At 38.3% G+C, this 22,354-nt stretch overlaps 1 protein-coding gene across 1 annotated transcript; it reads right to left on the reverse strand.

Annotated features, from left to right (window-relative positions):
• Positions 1 to 4,030: 4,030 nt before the first annotated feature.
• LOC110931708 lies at positions 4,031 to 20,720 on the reverse strand. The gene is made up of 14 exons (XM_022175090.1): positions 20,687 to 20,720; positions 20,550 to 20,588; positions 20,206 to 20,466; positions 20,041 to 20,079; positions 19,632 to 19,892; positions 19,468 to 19,506; positions 18,890 to 18,928; positions 18,254 to 18,397; positions 17,710 to 18,148; positions 16,661 to 17,601; positions 16,329 to 16,553; positions 5,656 to 5,999; positions 5,250 to 5,535; positions 4,031 to 5,130 (listed from the first exon to the last, which is right to left on the reverse strand). Exons 1-14 carry the CDS (start codon positions 20,718 to 20,720, stop codon positions 4,031 to 4,033), a joined length of 4,191 nt encoding a protein of 1,396 aa, XP_022030782.1.
• Positions 20,721 to 22,354: the final 1,634 nt, after the last annotated feature.

Raw genomic sequence — 22,354 nt, forward strand, 5'->3', positions numbered from 1 at the left:
TTGTTGAGTTTTTATGATCACAGGAAATAACATGTGTGCGCAATGCTTTAACTTGAAAAAAAATTAAAGCAAAAGTATGTATACGGGTCAATGCTGTGACCCGAGCCAGGTACGCATATTTAGAGTTATACTTAAAAGCGATATTATGGTCAAATATTAGCGAAAGTCCTTCGACGTAAATGAAGGACTAAAATTGACCAAAAAGCCCTTGACGGGTGAATTGGGCAAACGACCCATATAGGTTATTTAGGAACTTGTATAGTGTGGTGGAATATAAGTAGTAAACTAATACGGGAATGCGAAGGGTGGAAGAAAGGAGCTAGTTTAGACTAATTAGCTGAAATACCCTTAGAGGGTCAAAATAAGCATACGAGCGAAAACGGGTTAAAAATATATAAGAAACCCGCAATTAGAACCTAACATGGTAGATAATACTGAATTGAAGAGGTTAATGTGAAATAATGATCAAACAAATATGTTTGTTTGATAAATGCATAAACGGGTCAAAATTTTGTAAAAAGGTAATAAGCCGAAGGCATAAAAGTCTCAAAATTTATTAAGACGGATGTCGGATTTTAACTCCATATGATGGAGAATCAAATTACGATCAAGTAGGAAAAAGAATCGTGTAAAACGGATCAATAACGAATGAGTTATGTCCGTTTTCGTGAAACTTGGGTTGGCTGGGAATTTTGCAGCAGCAATTAAGAAACTTGCTGTCAAAAAAGGGGCTAGGTGTAGCGTCTAGCCCCTAGGTGTAGCCTCTAGCCCCTCCTGATTCCGAAAATTGTTAAATTTTGTTGTTTTGACCCATATGACTTGTTTAAACATGTTATTAACTACCAAAGCTAACTTTTATGTTGGTTTTGGTCATAGGTGAATGTCAGGGGATTCCCGGATGAAGATCAAGCTTAATGAAGAACCGAACACACGAGATTAAAGCTTCCGCACGACGTTACGTCGTAACTTTTAAACGACGAACTCAATTACATTATGTTGTACTATTTTTAAATTGTAAAAGTTTTATTAAACTCGTATTGTCATACGTATGTGTAATCGTATAAACATGTATTTATACGAAACTTATATAAAATATTGTATAAAACTAGCAAGGGTGTTATAATGAGATGGACAAATATTCAAGAAAAAGAGACTGATGACAGTGATATGCCATCATGTGAGCTTTGTTCTTGATGATTATAGGCATGGAAGAAAGGGTTCAACACAAGTGTAATATGCTATTTTGGACTCCATTATTACAAATAGCATCAAGCAAGAGTTGATCTTCAATGACATGCCACCAAACAAGAATATCACACCAAAAAACAGGATGCCACTAAGCAGCTTCTTCTGAAAAAGACGAGGTTTATGTAGGAAAGTTGGCATCTAGCTAAAGTATTCAAAAAAGGTTCAAAACGCCAAAACAAATTCAAGAAGATAGAGGCTGATGACAGTGATAAATTCGGAAGAGAAATTAGATTACCATTTTTTATTATGTTTGTTTTAATTTTATATTGTTTTGATATCAAGTTATATGTTGATTTGTTATCTAATTCTCTATAAATAAAATACATTATTATATAAAAAGCCAAAAACTACAAACACCAAAACGCTAGAAGTATGAAAACTGGGAGAACAACTGCTGGCAAAACACCTTGTAAAGGGTATTAAACGCCAAAAAAGTTCACTAAACGCCAAAAAAAAAATGGTCTTATTGTAATCTTATGCAAATATTAGTGACTCGTAGTGAATTATTATACAAAACGCCATAAACGCCAAAAAAAATTAACCAGAAAATGCTATAACGCTAAAAAATTATATATGTGACACAAAAAAAATTAATTCAACGCCAAAAAGTTTAAAAAATACAATTAACGCCAAAAAAAAAAAACTTAGACGCCATAAAATATTATACTGCGTTGGGAAATAAAAGAAGAATGAAAAGACAAAAAAGCCCCTCCGCCCTTCTATATGCCACGGGACACGTGTTGGGCCAGGATGCGTTCTCACCGTTCTCACACTTTTGAGCATTTTCTCCTGATCCCGTTTCTATATATATATATATATATATATATATATATATATATATATATATATATATATATATATATATATATATATAGAGAGAGAGAGAGAGAGAGATTAAGGTTCCTGTAAAAAAGAGGGTTTTTGTGAGAAGGGTAAGAGAGAATGTACACCATTAGATCTTTGATCTAATGGTTGAGAACAATGGGGACCAAATTGTAAAATGTATTTTATTTTAATTTGAAATATGTAGGGGTAATAAAGTCTTTATGCCATTTTGAAAAAGGAAACTGTAAATCATGTTCCTAGAATTTCGAACCTTATCATCAATACATCTCGGATCAGCATCATCATCAGTTTACATCTCAAATCATCACCAGCATTAGTTTACATCTCGAATCATCATCATCATCATCATCATTGATTCAGCAGATTTATCATTCCTTCATCATCATCATCATCGATAATGTCGGGTGGTTAGGTTCGAGTGAGAGAAAGAGAAGAGAGGCTGTAGAGAGGCGGCGTCGGCCACCTCCCCACGACGGCGGGCGACAGTGGTGGTGCCGGCAGTGGAACGACTGGCTGTAGTGTTATACAGAGTTATAACAGGGTAATATGGTGTTATATATTATTGAATGGTGTTATATACTTTATTGAATGGTGTTATATACTTTACTGAATCGTGTTATATTCTTTATTGAATGGTGTTATATACTTTATTGAATGGTGTTATATACTTTACTGAATGGTGTTATATACTTTACTGAATGGTGTTATATACTTTACTGAATGATGTTAGATACTTTCTTGAATGGTGTTATGTATGTGCTAAATGGTGTTATATACTTTATTGAATGGTGTTATATATGCGCTGAATGATGTTATATACTTCATTGAATGGTGTTATATGTGTGCTGAATGGTGTTATATACTTATTGAATGGTGTTATATACTTATTGAATGGTGTTATAAAATTATTGAATAGTGTTATATATGTGCTGAATGGTGGTTGCAGTGTTATTCGTAGTGTTTTTTAGAGATCTTTTAAAAAAATCTTGTTCCTATAATTAAGGTGGCGGTTATGGTAAGTTTTGAATTAATTGAATTAATTATAAACTTACTTGTTCACCGTTTTGAATTAATTTAGATGGAGGACACATGTCATCTCCACAATATTTCTCACCATTCTCACACTTTTAACCTTTTTTACAATAACCTTACCCTATATATATATATATATATATATAGGTTAGGGATACTAAGAAAAGTCTACCCTATTTGAGAAACTTGAGAAAAATTATGGATCACACATTTCCCTAAACTTTTCGTAATATACACATTCTAGGTTAATGCCCGCGTAATACGCGGGCTTCAACCAAAACCATATTATTTACTTTGAAATGAAATGTTCTGTATAATTACATACATTGGAAGAAAAAAACAGAAAACTATTCAAATGCCGGAAAAAACTTCCTTGTAGACTACATTTGTTGTTTTACTCGTTACATTCCCATCTTTGTCTAGTATAAGCAACTTCACACCGGCTCTGCTTTTAACTCTTGATAATGCAACATAAAGCTGACCATGTGAGAAAACTGGATATTTCAAATACAATCCTACCTTTGATAGAGATTGTGCTTGACTTTTATTTATAGTCATTGCAAAACATACATTTAAGGGGAATTTTCATCGATGAAACTTGATAGGAATTCTTTTATCCGACGGTGTCAAACTGATTCGTGGAATAAACGTTCTGGTCCCTATGTTTCCGCCGGATATAATCTCAGCCTCTATAACACGTTTATAAAGTTTAGTAATCCGTAGTCTCGTACCGTTGCATAAACCATTTTGTTGATCAATATTACGAAGCAACATTACAGGTACACCAACTTTAAGGACTAATCGATGATTAGGCAGACCAGAAATTTTAAGACCATTCAGAACATCGGGAGAATATAGTCTCGCATGTGCTTCGTTCTTTCCTTTATCAGTTTGACAAATACTATCAGAAACTCAGATACTCCACTTCATCGCCAGGAAACGAAGTAAGCAGTCTTTCATTAATTTCTTGAACAACCTCGTTTGTTGGTGCCAATATAGCTCTTTCAGCAAAAAAAAAAAAATCTTTATCTTTGTACAGTTGAAGAAGTGAAGGATATACAAAGTCGATCAGATCTGACATAGGATCCTCAGAGCACTTGATTAACAAATCTTCAGAAATATCTATAACCACCTGACAATCGTCACTGTCACCAATCTTTCCCTCGCCCAACTCGAGCAACCAATTCGCAAAAGCTTTAATCTCTTCGATATCAGATGCGTTCGCTCCTACGGTTAACCTCATGTTTTTTGTTAACGTAAGGACCTCGCAACTACTCCAAATATACGACAAAGTGATTGAAGCATTAACGATTTCTCGCCTACTGCCATTTGGTACAATCGGAAGTATCTGTATAAAGTCACCACCGAACACCATAACTTTACCACCAACGGTCATCTCACATTTGAAGATATCTTTCATTGTCCGGTCAAGTGCTTCAAACGCATGTTTATGATTCATCGGTGCTTCATCCCAAATTATCAATTTCGTTTTCCTTAATAAATCAGCAACGTCATCGTCCGGTTTAATAAAACACATTGAGCTTTCTGTTAAATTCAAAGGTATATGAAACCTTGAATGTACAGTACGTCCACCAGGTAACAAAAGAGATGCGATTCCACTTGATGCAACATTTAGTACAATATCTCCTTTACATCTAATGGATGCAGATAATGTTTTCCACAGAAACGTCTTACCAGTTCCTCCGTAGCCATAGACGAAGAACACACCACCCGCATTACTATTAACTGCTTCAATTATCTCATCAAACACTAAACGCTGCTCATCGGTTAGGCAACTTAAATTATTATGAAATTCAACGGCAGTAGCGCTTACATCATACCGAAGCTCGTCAGCAATTAAACGGTTATCTGCTGAATATATTGACTCACTGCCGGGTTGAGGCATAGACGGAAACCGACTTAAACTTGAGTTGTTACGTAATAAGTAACGCGCAATTTCCAGCAACGTTAGGTTCCTTATTTGTTCTTCTGGAAGAGACAAACCTATTACAATTATATAAAAAAATTTGAAATTATTAAAATTCTTATAAATAAAAAATGAACTTCATAAACACTTATATATAAGACATAACTGTGAAAATATTAAATAACAATTTGCGTACCTTCGATCCTCAAAAGCTTTTGGCGATTGTATAAAATACCATCCGAAAGGTACTCCCATGTGTTTTCCCAAACATGTTCCGGCCTTGATAATGTAATAGACGCCAACATTTTAGCAAACAGATTACGAAGATAGTATCCTGAACCTATGTAGTAAGCCTCTTTGATATCTTCTATATACTCCTTGACGTCATCTAAAAGGCCTCTAGCGTAGCACGTATCTCTAAATGTTGGGAAGACTTCTCCATTCACAGTACGAATCTCTTCAAAAGACTTAGGACCTACTACCTAATTAAGAAGGATTCTTAAAAAGTATGCCTCGCCCATAGAAGGATTAACACAGTGAACTCGACCAATGGTTTTACCTATTATCTGTTTATCCCATATCCTTTCGTCCTTCTTCCAAACAAATTTAGTTGGGAACTCAACGTAAGTAAGGGTGCGCGCCAGCGGATCTTTTTCGTTCTTTTCCATCCACCCCAAAAACATCGTAGAAGCAACAAATGGTTTTTGAAGAACACTATCAAGATCGTCATCAGGGCCGTATATAACGTTTTGTTTATCTGGTAGATGAAACGGAAGCCTGATTACGGATGGATAGCGGTAATGAACATCAAATGCAAATATGCGCCATGAAGCTTCGGACGCCGAGAGATATCTACAATCGTAATACTCTTTGATTTCATCTTTTCCATCTTCACGCTGACCTTCATCGGCATTTTGTATAAAACCAAATTCTGCCCTATCGGGTCCTTTGTTAATGTATTTAAACAAATACTTTATGGACGCTGTGACAACCCGAACTCCTAAGGTTAGTAGAGTCTAATCTAGTGAGTTTACTTTCCTGCTATCTACTATTCTCTTTCAGTGTTTTGATATAATCTCGTTAAGTTAATTGGCATGTGAGATAATCTTATGGGTACTGGATCTCTAATCTTGGGCCGCACCTCTAGTAGATTTTGGGCCGATCCTTAGTGGATCAAGTAGTTAGACATTATCAAGATAAACAAATCATCCGGCCCCAATGTAGTGTAGAATAATGTGTATGGCAAATGTGGTGTAGATTAGCAGGTGTGCAATTGGGCCGCAACATATTCATATCAATTGGGCCGCAGACTGTCCATATCAAAATAGGGTTCCCATCTCATTTAAATAACATACTTGCACCTGTACGTAACCTACCACTAATTCCCAATCAACACATAGCAAAACCCTACCTATTCATTGTGCTTGACGGCAGCGGACCTCCTGTGCGAAGAAGTTAGTGCCCAGCACTTGTTGACTTTCGTTTGGTGAGGTATTATTAAATTGTAAATGTTAATAATATGCTGAACATGTGAATCTGCCATGATGATAATATTTCGTAACCATGTATATCGATCATGTCCTTTATATTTGAATAGAAAAGATTGCATGAAACATGTGTTACGTATATAAGTGTGAATTAGTGAATCCTTGATCAATTGTCTAATGAATAGCTTACATTAGCAGGAACTATTAATGGATAGGATCGTGATAGGTAGATGATGAACGGGTGACATGTTGTTGTCTGTGTGATCGATTAAGGACATGGGGGTACATAGAGACTAGGTCGGCTGAGGCCATGATCATACGTTAGGATAATAAAGGGCTTCACATATATAACCGGTATAGAACGATTTGTACAAGATTGCATGCAGTTTATGGTAATTATATGTTAATTACATGCTTGTTCATGGTAGTTCTGTGCACTAGCAAGATGTGGGTTGGTTATTTGTGAATTGACAAGATGAATAAAGTAGGTAAAACAACAATATGTGTACATCTTATTAACCGGGGGCTGAACATAACGGTTTATAAATACGTGACTCTCTTTGAATCAACAGTATATATCGAACAAGGGAAGTGTTGTATGGTTCTTGTGGGCGGTAACCTGGGCTGGGTTGGGTAATAGCCGATGGAAATCAGCCAGGATGGGCTGGGCACACATGGACCGCGGCTGCAAAATACAACCAATTGGGCCAGTTGGGAAGGGTACGGCCCAACTGCAAAAATGATGGGTTGGTCACTGGACCGAACTCTCTTGCTGAGAACTGGGCTGCGCAACTATTATAACAATCTGGTTGGGCCAAAGCCCAAACCGAGCCTTAATATGCTAAGATATTACTATGTTATGGGCTGATAATGTTATGTTTATGTACTAGTGGGCCGAAATCATGAACTATTTATATGTGAGTAGATTTTGGTTACTTGTATGACATGATGAATTGTTACCATGTGAACTGGTGTGTTGTGTTATATGGTATTGTGAATAAACGGTGATCAGGATACTTGTATGACATACGTGACAATACGTGGTACATGGTTACTGTTGAGCATTTCGTGCGAATAAATACGTGAATACATGGAACTAATTATCTATGTTAACCTGATAGGATTTGATTGGTTAACTATTAAACAAGCACTTAGTCTAACCGAGCAAACCGAAGGTGAGTTCACTACATTCGAGCATGCGTCCCAGTGGTTGGGGACAGTCAGTGGGTATTCCATGGGGGATAAAGTTTTGGGTAAAAGAAACGGGTATATTGGTTAATGATCTCACCTATCATCTTTTGTAAGTCCCTCATCGGGTATTAGTTAGTAGCGCTACTTAGGTTTGGCACCCTCACCCCGTGCCTGTAGAGGACGGAGGTGAACTAATGACCCAGTCTGGCCCAGTACTAGATAGGAGTACGTGGGAAGGGCAGTCCGTGAGCCGTCCGTGTTTGGAAATGAGATATTAACAATATTACTCGCTTTGGGTACTAAACTGTTTTACATACACCGGGTAACAAACGTTTTCTAAAACTGTGAACTCGCCAGCTTTGTCTGATACGTGTGTTACATGCTCGCAGGTCCTTAGGTACTTTGAAAGCAGGAACTTGCTGGCTGGAGGGCGCGAGTGGTCATGGTTGCTCGAGGGATATATTATCAGACTTTTATTTACTATGTTTGTTTGGATAACGTTTATATTACGCTACATTAACGCTTCCGCTAAACGTATGGTTTTGAATAACGTATGTTGGGATTTTAGTATCTTTAAATAACGAAGTTTTATTTCAAACTTGTGATTCAATGTAATTGGTGGCTCATTGCTAGTCGTCACACGCCTAACAGGGACACTCCCTAGGTGGTAATTTTGGGGGTGTGACAGTTTGGTATCAGAGCCACTGGTTATAGTGAATTTGGTTTTAAAATGAGTTATAAAACCAGACTATAACTGAACTGATACGACATACCGATACGACATGGACCATGACACTCAGCTCCAGGCAGCAAGGTTCGTCTCTTGTTTACTATTGTAGGGCATAGTTAGTATATACTCATGGTTGGTATCACACTCGAACGCACATATGATGTTACGATATGAATTGCTATGCTACCTGTCTATACTACGTGTTTTAAGAGTAGGACTCTACTTGTGTTTGCATGCGCTATGTTGTGATATCGACGGTCGTACTGTATGAATTAGGGGAACCTTCTAACATGAGTAGGGAGGAACTGAGATAAGCATGCAAATCAGGTTATTATTATGGGTGCACACATAATAACAACGTGAGGTGCATGTGAGTCCCAGTAAATCTCGACTAGTGTGAAAAAGGAATTCCGCGTTGTTAGTCAATGTTGTATTAGAACCTCGAAAACTGTGAATGCTATAGCAATACTTGACACTCGCCTGCAATGGTCTGTTAATTTGTTACCTCTTTCCATACTTATAGAATCATGAACGGACGTGGTGGAGGTCGTCGTGGTGGACGCGGTGGACGTGGTGGAGGCCGTGGTGACGGACAAGGCGAAATTCATATGACTCAAGCTGAGCTAGAGGCATTACTCAATGCCCAGGTGGCTGCAGCCTTGGCAGCTTATCAGGCTGGTCAGCCGGCGCCACAAAACCAGCCTCACCCACCGGTCTGCACTTTTAAAACTTTCATGGATTGCAAGCCACAGACCTTCAGTGGCACTGAAGGGGCTGTGGGACTTATACGCTGGTTCGAAAAGGCGGAGTCAGTGTTTGCGATATGTAACTGCCCAGCTGGGGATAGGGTAAAGTTTGCTGCAGGCACGCTTCTGGATGGTGCCTTGACCTGGTGGAATGCCCAGGTCCAACTGCTAGGGATTGAGGCGGCGAACGCCACTACGTGGGAGGATTTCAAAGAACTGATGAGAGAGGAATACTGTCCTCGAGATGAGATAGCGAAGTTAGAGAATGAGTACTATCATCTGACAATGGTGGGGTCTGAAATCGAGGCATATGTGAAGCGGTCGTATGAGTTAGCTGATTTGTGCCCAAACTTGTCCCGACCCATGCCACGAAGAATCGAGTTGTTTATTAAGGGGTTACCTCCACGGGTGAAGGGTTTAGTTACAGCGGCGAACCTCAACAACCTGACCCAGATCGTTCGTTTGGCGCATAAAATCACTGATCAGGAGGTGGAGAGCGGGGATCTACCACCGCGTATTTCTGCTACCACTGCTACTACTACCGCTACTACAGCTACTACTTCTGCCATAGACAGCAAACGTAAGTGGAACGATGCGGACAAGGGGTCCAACTCAGCACAGCCTCAGAAGAAGACGGATACTGGCAGCACCCGCGGTTCCAGTCAGACAGCATCAGTGAATCAGAACGCGAATAACAAATCAGGGCAGGGATCATATGCGGGAAAGCTACCTTTGTGCAGCAAATGTAACTATCATCACAAGGGACAGTGTGCTCGGGTTTGTCATCGGTGTAATCGACCAGGGCATATGGCTAGGGATTGTAGGGCCACTTTTCCAGCGCAGCAGCCGTCATCACAGCAGTCGGGTAGGCAACAGACTCAGCAGAACCAGGGTACTCAGAAAGGGTGTTTTCAGTGTGGGGCTGAGGGGCACTTCAAGCGAGACTGCCCTCAGCTGAAGCAGAACACAGGGGGTAGTAACGGGAACAACAATGCGGGTAATGTAGCGCGTGGGCGCGGGTTTGTGTTGGGAGCTGGTGAAGCGCGGAACGATGGCAACGTGGTTACTGGTACGTTTTCAGTGAATGGTGTTATTGCTTCTATTTTATTTGATTCTGGTGCCGACTGGAGTTACGTGTCTTTGGGGTTCAGTTCTCAGTTAGGGTTAAGTCCTACACTTCTCGTAATGAAACACATAGTAGAAATCGCAAATGGTAAAACAATCGAAGCTACACATGTTCTACTTGGGTGTAAACTCGACCTTCTGGGTCAAGTATTCGACATTGACTTAATACCTATTACTCTTGGAAGCTTCGACGTGATCGTTGGAATGGACTGGCTGTCCAGGTATCAAGCGGAGATTCTCTGTAAGGAGAAGATCATACGTGTTCCCCTTTCCAGTGGGGAATTTTTATCAGTTCAGGGCCATCGCAGTGGGACTCTAGTTAGTATTGTTTCAGCAATAAAGGCTCAGAAGTATCTGCGTAAGGGCTATCCAGCGATTTTCGCTCTTGTCACTGATTCACAGTCAGAAGAAAGGAAGATTGAAGATCTTCCAGTCGTTCGTGAATATCCTGATGTATTTCCTGAGGAACTCCCTGGTCTACCTCCACATCGTCAGGTGGAATTCCAAATCGACCTCGCCCCAGCGGCAGCCCCGGTTGCTCGTGCCCCTTATCGACTTGCGCCAGGGGAGTTACAGGAATTGTCAAACCAACTCCAAGAGCTGTTGGATAGGGGTTTCATCCGACCTAGCTCTTCCCCTTGGGGAGCCCCAGTCTTATTTGTGAAGAAGAAGGATGGGTCCTTACGAATGTGTATAGATTATCGCGAGCTTAACAAAATGACAATTAAAAACCGTTACCCTTTGCCGCGTATTGACGACCTGTTTGACCAATTGCAAGGGTCAAGTTTTTACTCCAAGATCGACTTAAGGTCTGGTTATCATCAAGTGCGGGTCAGAGAGGAAGACGTTCCCAAAACCGCGTTTCGGACGCGATACGGTCACTATGAATTCTTGGTTATGCCATTCGGGTTAACCAACGCACCAGCGGTTTTCATGGACCTCATGAACCGCGTGTGCAAGCCATATCTTGACGACTTCGTTATCGTTTTTATTGACGACATTCTAATTTACTCCAAGAACAAGGAGGATCATGAGCGGCACCTACGCCTTATCTTAGAACTCCTGAGGAGGGAGCAGTTGTACGCAAAATTTTCTAAGTGTGATTTTTGGATACGGGAGGTACATTTTCTGGGGCATATAGTCAATGAGGTAGGCATACATGTGGATCCTGCCAAAGTTGACGCCATTAGAAATTGGGCGGCACCAAAGAACCTTTCGGAGGTGCGGCAATTTCTCGGTCTAGCAGGGTATTATCGCCGTTTCATTCAGAACTTCTCAAAGATTGCACAGCCACTCACCTCGTTAACACAGAAGAAAGTAGTTTACTCTTGGGGGACGAAACAGGAGGAGGCTTTCCAGCTTTTGAAGCAAAGGTTATGCAGCGCACCCATCTTATCTCTACCGGATGGTACTGAGGATTTTGTAGTTTATTGTGATGCTTCGATTCAGGGTCTCGGTTGCGTGTTGATGCAACGCGGGAAAGTGATAGCTTACGCCTCTCGACAGTTGAAGGTTCACGAGAGGAACTACACGACACATGACTTGGAGTTAGGAGCAGTAGTGTTTGCGCTAAAGATCTGGAGGCACTATCTATACGGTACTAAATGCACTATCTACACCGACCACAAGAGCCTTCAGCATATCTTCGACCAAAGAGAATTGAATATGCGACAGCGTCGTTGGGTGGAATTGTTCAATGATTACGAGTGTGCCATCAAATATCACCCAGGTAAAGCTAACGTGGTAGCTGATGCACTCAGCCGCAAAGAGACAAAGCCTAAACGTGTTCGCGCACTACAACTCACTATTCATTCCAACCTTCCTGATAAGATTCGTACGGCTCAGACTGAGGCACTGAAGGAAGAGAACATCGAAGCTGAGGGTTTACGCGGTATGGAAAAGCAGCTTGAGCAGAAATCTGATGGTATCTATTACATTATGGAAAGAGTATGGGTTCCTCTGTTTGGTGATCTTAGAGAACTTGTGATGGATGAAGCACACAAGTCACGATATTCTATTCACCCGGGATCGGACAAGATGTATCACGATCTTAAGGTTATGTATTGGTGGCCGAATATGAAAGCTCTCATCGCCACGTACGTGAGTAAATGCTTAACTTGTGCTAGAGTTAAAGCGGAACACCAGAAGCCTTCGGGTCTACTACAGCAGCCAGAAATACCTAAGTGGAAGTGGGAACAGATCGCTATGGATTTTGTTACGGGGTTACCGAGAACTCAGGCTGGGAACGATACTATATGGGTGATTGTTGACCGTCTCACCAAGTCAGCACACTTCTTAGCGATCAAGGAGACAGATAAATATTCGCAACTCGCAGCGGTGTACCTTAAAGAGGTGGTTTCTAGGCACGGAGTGCCGACTTCTATTATCTCCGATCGAGATCCTCGTTTTACTTCGGAATTATGGCAGGCTATGCATAAGTCGTTCGGCTCGCGTCTCGATATGAGCACGGCCTATCACCCACAAACGGATGGTCAGAGTGAACGCACCATTCAGACGTTAGAGGATATGTTACGGGCATGCGTTATTGATTTTGGAAAGGGGTGGGAGAAGCACTTGCCGTTGGTCGAGGTTTCCTACAATAACAGCTACCACACCAGTATCAAGGCGGCACCGTTTGAGGCACTGTACGGGAGGAAGTGTCGTTCACCTCTTTGCTGGGCTGAGGTAGGTGATAGTCAGATCACAGGTCCCGAGATAGTACTCGAAACTTCAGAAAAGATCGTGAAAATCAGGGAACGTATGGCAGCTGCTCGTGATCGTCAGAAAGCCTATGCAGACAAACGTGCCAAAGAGGTAGTGTTTGAAGTGAATGACCGAGTCATGTTGAAAGTATCACCGTGGAAAGGGGTTGTGCGCTTTGGGAAACGTGGCAAGTTGAACCCACGATATGTTGGGCCGTTTAAGGTTCTGGAGCGTATCGGTAAAGTGGCTTACAGATTGGAGTTACCTACTGAGCTAGGTAATGTTCACGATGTATTCCATGTGTCACAGTTGAAGAAATGTTATGCTGACGACCCATTATCGGTACCCTTACAAGAGTTAAAGATCGACGACAAGCTGCAGTTTGTGGAAGAACCCGTCGAGATTATGGACCGTGAGGTCAAAGTGCGCAAACACAGTCGTATTCCTATTGTGAGGGTTCGCTGGAACTCAAGACGTGGACCAGAGTTCACGTGGGAGCGCGAGGACCAGATGAAACTAAAATACCCTCATCTCTTTCCCGAAGACAAAGCAGAGTCAAGCAAAACTGGTGAATCTCGGGACGAGATTCCCTTTCAAGTTGGGGATGATGTCACACCTGAGCAAAATCCGCAACAATCCTGACTTCCTTGTGATTACTTGCCAAATTTCGGGACGAAATTTCTTTCAAGTTGGGGATGATGTGACAACCCGAACTCCTAAGGTTAGTAGAGTCTAATCTAGTGAGTTTACTTTCCTGCTATCTACTATTCTCTTTCAGTGTTTTGATATAATCTCGTTAAGTTAATTGGCATGTGAGATAATCTTATGGGTACTGGATCTCTAATCTTGGGCCGCACCTCTAGTAGATTTTGGGCCGATCCTTAGTGGATCAAGTAGTTAGACATTATCAAGATAAACAAATCATCCGGCCCCAATGTAGTGTAGAATAATGTGTATGGCAAATGTGGTGTAGATTAGCAGGTGTGCAATTGGGCCGCAACATATTCATATCAATTGGGCCGCAGACTGTCCATATCAAAATAGGGTTCCCATCTCATTTAAATAACATACTTGCACCTGTACGTAACCTACCACTAATTCCCAATCAACACATAGCAAAACCCTACCTATTCATTGTGCTTGACGGCAGCGGACCTCCTGTGCGAAGAAGTTAGTGCCCAGCACTTGTTGACTTTCGTTTGGTGAGGTATTATTAAATTGTAAATGTTAATAATATGCTGAACATGTGAATCTGCCATGATGATAATATTTCGTAACCATGTATATCGATCATGTCCTTTATATTTGAATAGAAAAGATTGCATGAAACATGTGTTACGTATATAAGTGTGAATTAGTGAATCCTTGATCAATTGTCTAATGAATAGCTTACATTAGCAGGAACTATTAATGGATAGGATCGTGATAGGTAGATGATGAACGGGTGACATGTTGTTGTCTGTGTGATCGATTAAGGACATGGGGGTACATAGAGACTAGGTCGGCTGAGGCCATGATCATACGTTAGGATAATAAAGGGCTTCACATATATAACCGGTATAGAACGATTTGTACAAGATTGCATGCAGTTTATGGTAATTATATGTTAATTACATGCTTGTTCATGGTAGTTCTGTGCACTAGCAAGATGTGGGTTGGTTATTTGTGAATTGACAAGATGAATAAAGTAGGTAAAACAACAATATGTGTACATCTTATTAACCGGGGGCTGAACATAACGGTTTATAAATACGTGACTCTCTTTGAATCAACAGTATATATCGAACAAGGGAAGTGTTGTATGGTTCTTGTGGGCGGTAACCTGGGCTGGGTTGGGTAATAGCCGATGGAAATCAGCCAGGATGGGCTGGGCACACATGGACCGCGGCTGCAAAATACAACCAATTGGGCCAGTTGGGAAGGGTACGGCCCAACTGCAAAAATGATGGGTTGGTCACTGGACCGAACTCTCTTGCTGAGAACTGGGCTGCGCAACTATTATAACAATCTGGTTGGGCCAAAGCCCAAACCGAGCCTTAATATGCTAAGATATTACTATGTTATGGGCTGATAATGTTATGTTTATGTACTAGTGGGCCGAAATCATGAACTATTTATATGTGAGTAGATTTTGGTTACTTGTATGACATGATGAATTGTTACCATGTGAACTGGTGTGTTGTGTTATATGGTATTGTGAATAAACGGTGATCAGGATACTTGTATGACATACGTGACAATACGTGGTACATGGTTACTGTTGAGCATTTCGTGCGAATAAATACGTGAATACATGGAACTAATTATCTATGTTAACCTGATAGGATTTGATTGGTTAACTATTAAACAAGCACTTAGTCTAACCGAGCAAACCGAAGGTGAGTTCACTACATTCGAGCATGCGTCCCAGTGGTTGGGGACAGTCAGTGGGTATTCCATGGGGGATAAAGTTTTGGGTAAAAGAAACGGGTATATTGGTTAATGATCTCACCTATCATCTTTTGTAAGTCCCTCATCGGGTATTAGTTAGTAGCGCTACTTAGGTTTGGCACCCTCACCCCGTGCCTGTAGAGGACGGAGGTGAACTAATGACCCAGTCTGGCCCAGTACTAGATAGGAGTACGTGGGAAGGGCAGTCCGTGAGCCGTCCGTGTTTGGAAATGAGATATTAACAATATTACTCGCTTTGGGTACTAAACTGTTTTACATACACCGGGTAACAAACGTTTTCTAAAACTGTGAACTCGCCAGCTTTGTCTGATACGTGTGTTACATGCTCGCAGGTCCTTAGGTACTTTGAAAGCAGGAACTTGCTGGCTGGAGGGCGCGAGTGGTCATGGTTGCTCGAGGGATATATTATCAGACTTTTATTTACTATGTTTGTTTGGATAACGTTTATATTACGCTACATTAACGCTTCCGCTAAACGTATGGTTTTGAATAACGTATGTTGGGATTTTAGTATCTTTAAATAACGAAGTTTTATTTCAAACTTGTGATTCAATGTAATTGGTGGCTCATTGCTAGTCGTCACACGCCTAACAGGGACACTCCCTAGGTGGTAATTTTGGGGGTGTGACAGACGCAGCCTGGTTACACCATTCAACGTTAATGTGTGCCTGATAACGTCTCAATAGGGTTTTGCTATACGAAACCACGCTTCTATTATCAAGCTGAATACCAGATTTCTCAACAAAAAAAACCTGAATCGGCACGTCTATAGACCGGATAACCATTCGAATCTAGAGTAGTCTGATCACAGAACTTCTTAGGAAAATTCTTCGAACAGTTACCGTCGACCATACACGGATAATTTGGTTTTGCAACACCACAAGGTCCGTGAATCATATAGTCGCTGACAAGAGTATATAGATCTGGATCTAAGTTTTTGTCAGGTATCTCGGCAGAAATAAAGTTGTCAACATGCTCAACCGAAGGTAGCTTGCTTTCGTCATTTAAGAACAGACATATATGGGCATGCGGTAGGCCTCGTTTCTGAAACTTTATGGTATAGACAACTGCAATAGGATAGTTAATATTAAAATACTAATTTTTTAAGTTATGGTTATCAACGTAGCAGACCACAAAAACTATAATAAATTAATTCAATTAAATGGATGCTTACCTGCCAATGCGTTGCCGAATAAAGATGTCTCTTGCAAGTCTTTCATGATTGCGTCAAGCTTAATTTTGAACAATCGGCACAAAATGTCCGGTCTATCCTCGGGATTAATGTTCGTGTTCTTCAGAAATATTTTAATCTCCGGCCATTTCGGATTACACGTGATCGTAATGAAAAAATCAGGGTAGCCAAACCATTTACAAATGGCCATCGCATCATAATAATTCTTCCGCATATAACGCGATCCACCGGTAAACGAAGACGGTAGTAGTACGCGTGTTCCAACGTTTGACATATCAGGATTACCATTTTGTCCAAGCTTTCTAAGGTTCTCATATATCTCAGATCTCAGATTATTTTGCTGCAGACGTATGAATAGTAATCGTTCACTTTCAATCATCGTATACACGTCAACCAAGAACTGTTGCAAAAGTCTTCGAGCATTGAGAATCAAAGAGAAGTGACTGACTCTATCTTGAACATTGTAAGCAAAATACTCTCTCATTGTACATTTTGACTCTTTCTTCTTCCTTGATTCCCTTCCTTCTCTATGAAGAATATCAACCCGGTAACCATCTTCACCAAAAGGGAAAAGCAATGGATACTGAAGCGCGAGATACGATGGATGAAGCTCGCTAATACGTTGTAGACCATCTTTCTTTGACTCAACAACTACGTCACGATTATCAAGAGCATCCTCAATGTCTCCAACAATAAGCGCAGCAACTTCGGACGACGTCGGTAGGTTGTATGTACGACCATCTCTAGACCTATTTGCCTTAAGCCGTAATTTTAAGTCAATGTGAGGATTATCAACAAACCGATCTCGTACACGCCTATAGGTTTTCACAAGCTGATTATTTGAATCTAAAATCAACTTAAGGTACTCTATTAATTCAGTGTCAAGCAAATCAGAAGTTGCAGAAGCTGGTTTCTTTGAGTTACTGTAATGCAATTGTAAGAAAACAGCGGAAGTATCAGTAAGTGTTTATATAAACATAAAACCAAAAATAAATCAAAAAAATAATTAACGAAATGGTTTCCAGGGATACCTAAATACGGTTTTGCAATTACAGACTTCATTATTTGTGTCGTATATGTAAAGGTGCGCAAACTTTGGTTCACCACCTTCTTTAGGAAGAAGACTTCCAAGTGTATGATAATCCTCGCCGCTAATTCGGTATACATATGGAGCATTTCCTCTATTGATTTTCGAATCAACTTTACCACCCATTGAAGTGAACGAAAACATAGAATTAAAACGACGAATATTTAGTAAGAAATGCTTGCTCTTGTCATCTAAACTCTTGAAAAGATTTTGATATTCCTGATACGTCTCTTTAAAATTCGGAAGATGTACTTTTCCATAACCACAACAAAGCATGTAAGATTTTCTTCCTAAGTAAACCCTTCCTTTTCCGGCTTCAACTTTCCACAACTTAGCGTTACATACGTCACATACAACTACTTGATCACCATGATGCAAATAATCTATTATACAAAATTAAAAATATATCATTTTGTGTTATTTGTTATGAAATTAATATAATGACGTTCTTGAAATGGAATTTAAAATAGCGTGTGTAAGATACTTACTGTTAGAAACGCCTTTATATGGATCTTCAGCAATTTTTTTAGGAATAATATGATTGTCGGAAGATAAATCAACCATTATAACAGGATATACGCAGTGACCTTTAGTAGACAACCTTTGTTTAATTCTTTGTATCCTCTTGACACCTATATGTTCATAGCAACGAAAAATAATAAAAATGTCAGATTAAAAATAAACAAATGTGAAATATGTAAATAAATACCACCAACCAGAAGTAGATGCTTCAGACGGACTTGTTATAGGTGTGGTTGGGAAACAACATGGATCGATGGTATGGATATAAGAGGATGAACTCATTGGTGTTACGACCGGGCATTCATTTGTATTGGATGCTGAAACATTGAATGACCGAGTAACGATTTTTGAAGTGGAAGATTTGTTACTCACATTATGTCTCTTATTTTCCAAATGTAATTTCCTATATTTTTTCGTTCAGCTGATTATTGATGCTCAAGATCATTAGAAGCAACTGAAAAAAAAATGGTATACCATAAAATATCAAATTATACATTAAAAATTGTATTCTCGTCTAAAAACCCAAACAATTTACCATTTGTAATGTTACACAAATCATAAATGAAAAACTGTCTTCATGTGTAAAAAATTATAGAATTTACCGTTTGTAATATTAGCCAATGGACTTCTTCCAGTTTCAACTGCAACAAAAAACGTCCAAGTTAACGTATGAAACATGTTTATGTATTACATAATTTTTTATTTAAAAAACAAAAACAAACTCATAATCATAATAAACAAAATTTAAACATGTAAGTAAATAACACCAACTGGATGTATACGCCTCGTACGGATTTGTTAAAGGTGTGTTTGGCAAGATATGTCGATCAATGGTATTGATATAACAGGATGAACAAATTGGTGTTACAACACGACAATCATTTGTATCGGATACTGAAACATTGGATGACCGAATTATGTTTTGTGAACTCGAAGATTTGTTACTCACATTATGTCTCTTATTATCCAAATGTACTTTCTTTAATTCTCTTCGTTCAGCTGATTTTTGATGCTCAATATCATTAGAAGCAATTGAAAAAAATATGGATACCCATAAATTGTCAAATTATACATTAAGTAATGAATTCCTGTCTAAAAAACCAAATAATTTACCATTTGTAATGTTAAACAAATTATAAATGAAACATTGTATTCATGTGTACAAAAATAAACAATTCACCATTTGTAATATTAGCCAATGGATTTCTTCCAGCTTCAACTGCAACAAATAAAGTCCAAATTACCGAATGAAATATGTTTATATATTACATAATTTTTGTTTAAAAAAACGAAATAGATAATCTTAGTAATCAAAATTTATATATGTAAGTAAATCACACCAACCTGATGTATACGCCTGGTAGGGATTTGTTAAAGGTGTGGTAGGCAAAATACGTCGATCCAAGGTATTGATATTAGAGGATGAACGAATTGGTGTTACAACACGGCAATCATTTGTAACGGATTGTGAAACGTTGGAAGAACGAATGATGTTTCGTGAAGTGGAAGATTTATTATTTGCCTTTCGTCTTTTATTATCCAAATATAGTTTCCTTAATTTTCTGCGTTCAGCTGATTCTTGATGCTCAACATCATTAGAAACAACTGAAAAAAATAGAAAAAAACATAAACTATCAAAATATACATAAAAAGTTGTATTGATGTCTAAAAAACCAAAGAATTTAACATTTGTGATGTTAAACAAATTATAAATGAAAACTTGTATTCATGTGTAAAAAAATAAAAAATTTACCATTTGTAATATTAGCCAATGGACTTCTTCCAGTTTCAACTACAAAAAAAAGTCCAATTTACCGTATCAAATATGTTTACGTATTCCAGAATTTTTTATTTAAAAAAATTACATACTTATAATGATAGTAAACAAAATTTAAATACGTAAGTAAATAACACCAACCTGACGTACACTTCTCGTAGGGATTTGTTAAAGGTGTGGTTGGCAAAATACGTCCATCCATCGTATTCATATAAGAGGATGAACGAATTGGTGTTACGACACGGCAATGATTTGTATCAGATAATGAAACGTTGGATGAACGAATGACGTTTCGTGAAGTAGAAGATTTATTATTTGCATTTCGTCTTTTATTATCCAAATACAGTTTCCTTAATTTTCTACGTTCGACATAGTCTTGATGCTCAACTTGATTAGTATCAACTGAAGAATAAAATGAATATAAAAAAATTTAACTATTTACAAAAACAAAATTCAATTCATGTCTAAATAATTGCAAACATTACCATTCGTAATGTTAGACAAAGGACTTCTACCAACACCACCTACAACAATTTAAGTAAAAATAACATTACTTAACATAGTTACATATTATATCATTTTTTATTATATTTGTAAACAGCAATAAGAATAAAATACATACTATTAGAAGTAGGGGTGAGCAAATTAACCACCATAACCGATAACCGAACCATAACCGACATAACCGAACCACTAATAACCGATAACCAATATAACCAATGGTTATGGTTATGAAACTTTGTATAACCGCTCAATCGGTTATGGTTATGGTTATGAATCTTTGGTTAACCGAATATAACCGAAACCGAACCGAAGTTGTGATGTTAACTTTATATAATAGATATGTGTTTTACAAAACTATATAGAGGGTTTTTACTAAGTTAAAAGTATGTTAGTAACAAAATGATCCTGATATAGATGTCATTTATTTTGATAAAGAACTAAGGTGTTATGGCCATAATTGTTTTTGTTTGAGAATTACCTTATTAAAAAGAACTCTAAATCGGTAGTCTAACCAAAAAGTTTAGTCTTCGTTATCTTATAAAATAGGCTCAATTTAAGTTCGAATCGTGCACAACCCTATTTATTTCAAACCTTGTTGGTTACTTAACCGAAATTAACCAAAACCGAACCATAACCGACTTCATAACCGATTAACCATAACCGAAGTTTGGTTATGGTTATGGTTACCAAAACTCCATAACCGAACTAGCGGTTATGGTTATGGATAATAGTAAAAACCGACCCAAACCGACCCATGCACACCCCTAATTAGAAGGGTGAACACCAGTAGGAAGTGGAAATGAAGGTAAAGTTTGAGGCTTTGCGCGTTTAGGCATATCCTAATATTGTATCATATATAACATACAAATGCATTAGAATAGGTATTACAAAAAGTTAAATGTATAAGTATAATACAAAGAGATAACACTTACGTGTATGAGAAATAACCAAACGTGAAAACTTCAAAATTGATGAATGTCGTGAGAGAGTTTTCTGATTTAGAGTTCTAGAACCTTTAATCTAAAACATTGAGTGTGTATTATGAATAAGAAGAGAGGTTTTTAAAGTATTCGAAGTTATTGTAAAAAAAGAAAGTTTATAATTTAAAAAAAAATCGGTTATAAGTGTAAAAAAGGAAACACTTTAAATTCAAATTAGTTGGAGGTAATTCTATAAAAAGGTCGCCGTTTTTTTTGTTAACAAATATAAATTTTCGGTTATAAAACTTAAAAAAGGAAAGAAAATCATACCAGTTTAAGTGTTTCCTAAATTTTAAAAAAATTGGGGGGTTTTCAAAAAAAATTTAAATTATAACTTTTAAATTAATGGGGATTACGAAAAATATACTTTCAATTTCTATATAAATATTATAGAAATTAAATTAGACAACTAGATTATTGAAATCTTTATTTGCAACTTAAATATTAAAAAAATATTAATAGTTTTTAAAATAATAGTTTGTAAAAAAACTAAATGAAACATATTGTATACATGCAACAGAATAAAACAAAGATAAAGTAACAAAAGATAAAGGTTAAAGGAGTATAGGTAATACGAAATATTCCAAACCAACCATTAAAACCAACAAACCATATGTTTCAAATAAAAAAACCAACCAACCATATGTTTCAAAAAAAAAAAAAAAAACCAAACCAACCAACCATCACAAATCAATCCAAACCAATGAAACACACAAACCAAACCAAAGCAGCAATATTCGGAAAAAGATAAATTGTTTTTGGTAAAAATACTTCAACCATGAATTACTTCTCAATCTTTGGAACCA

This window comes from Helianthus annuus, chromosome 6, assembly GCF_002127325.2.
Source record: "Helianthus annuus cultivar XRQ/B chromosome 6, HanXRQr2.0-SUNRISE, whole genome shotgun sequence".
NCBI lineage: Eukaryota > Viridiplantae > Streptophyta > Magnoliopsida > Asterales > Asteraceae > Helianthus > Helianthus annuus.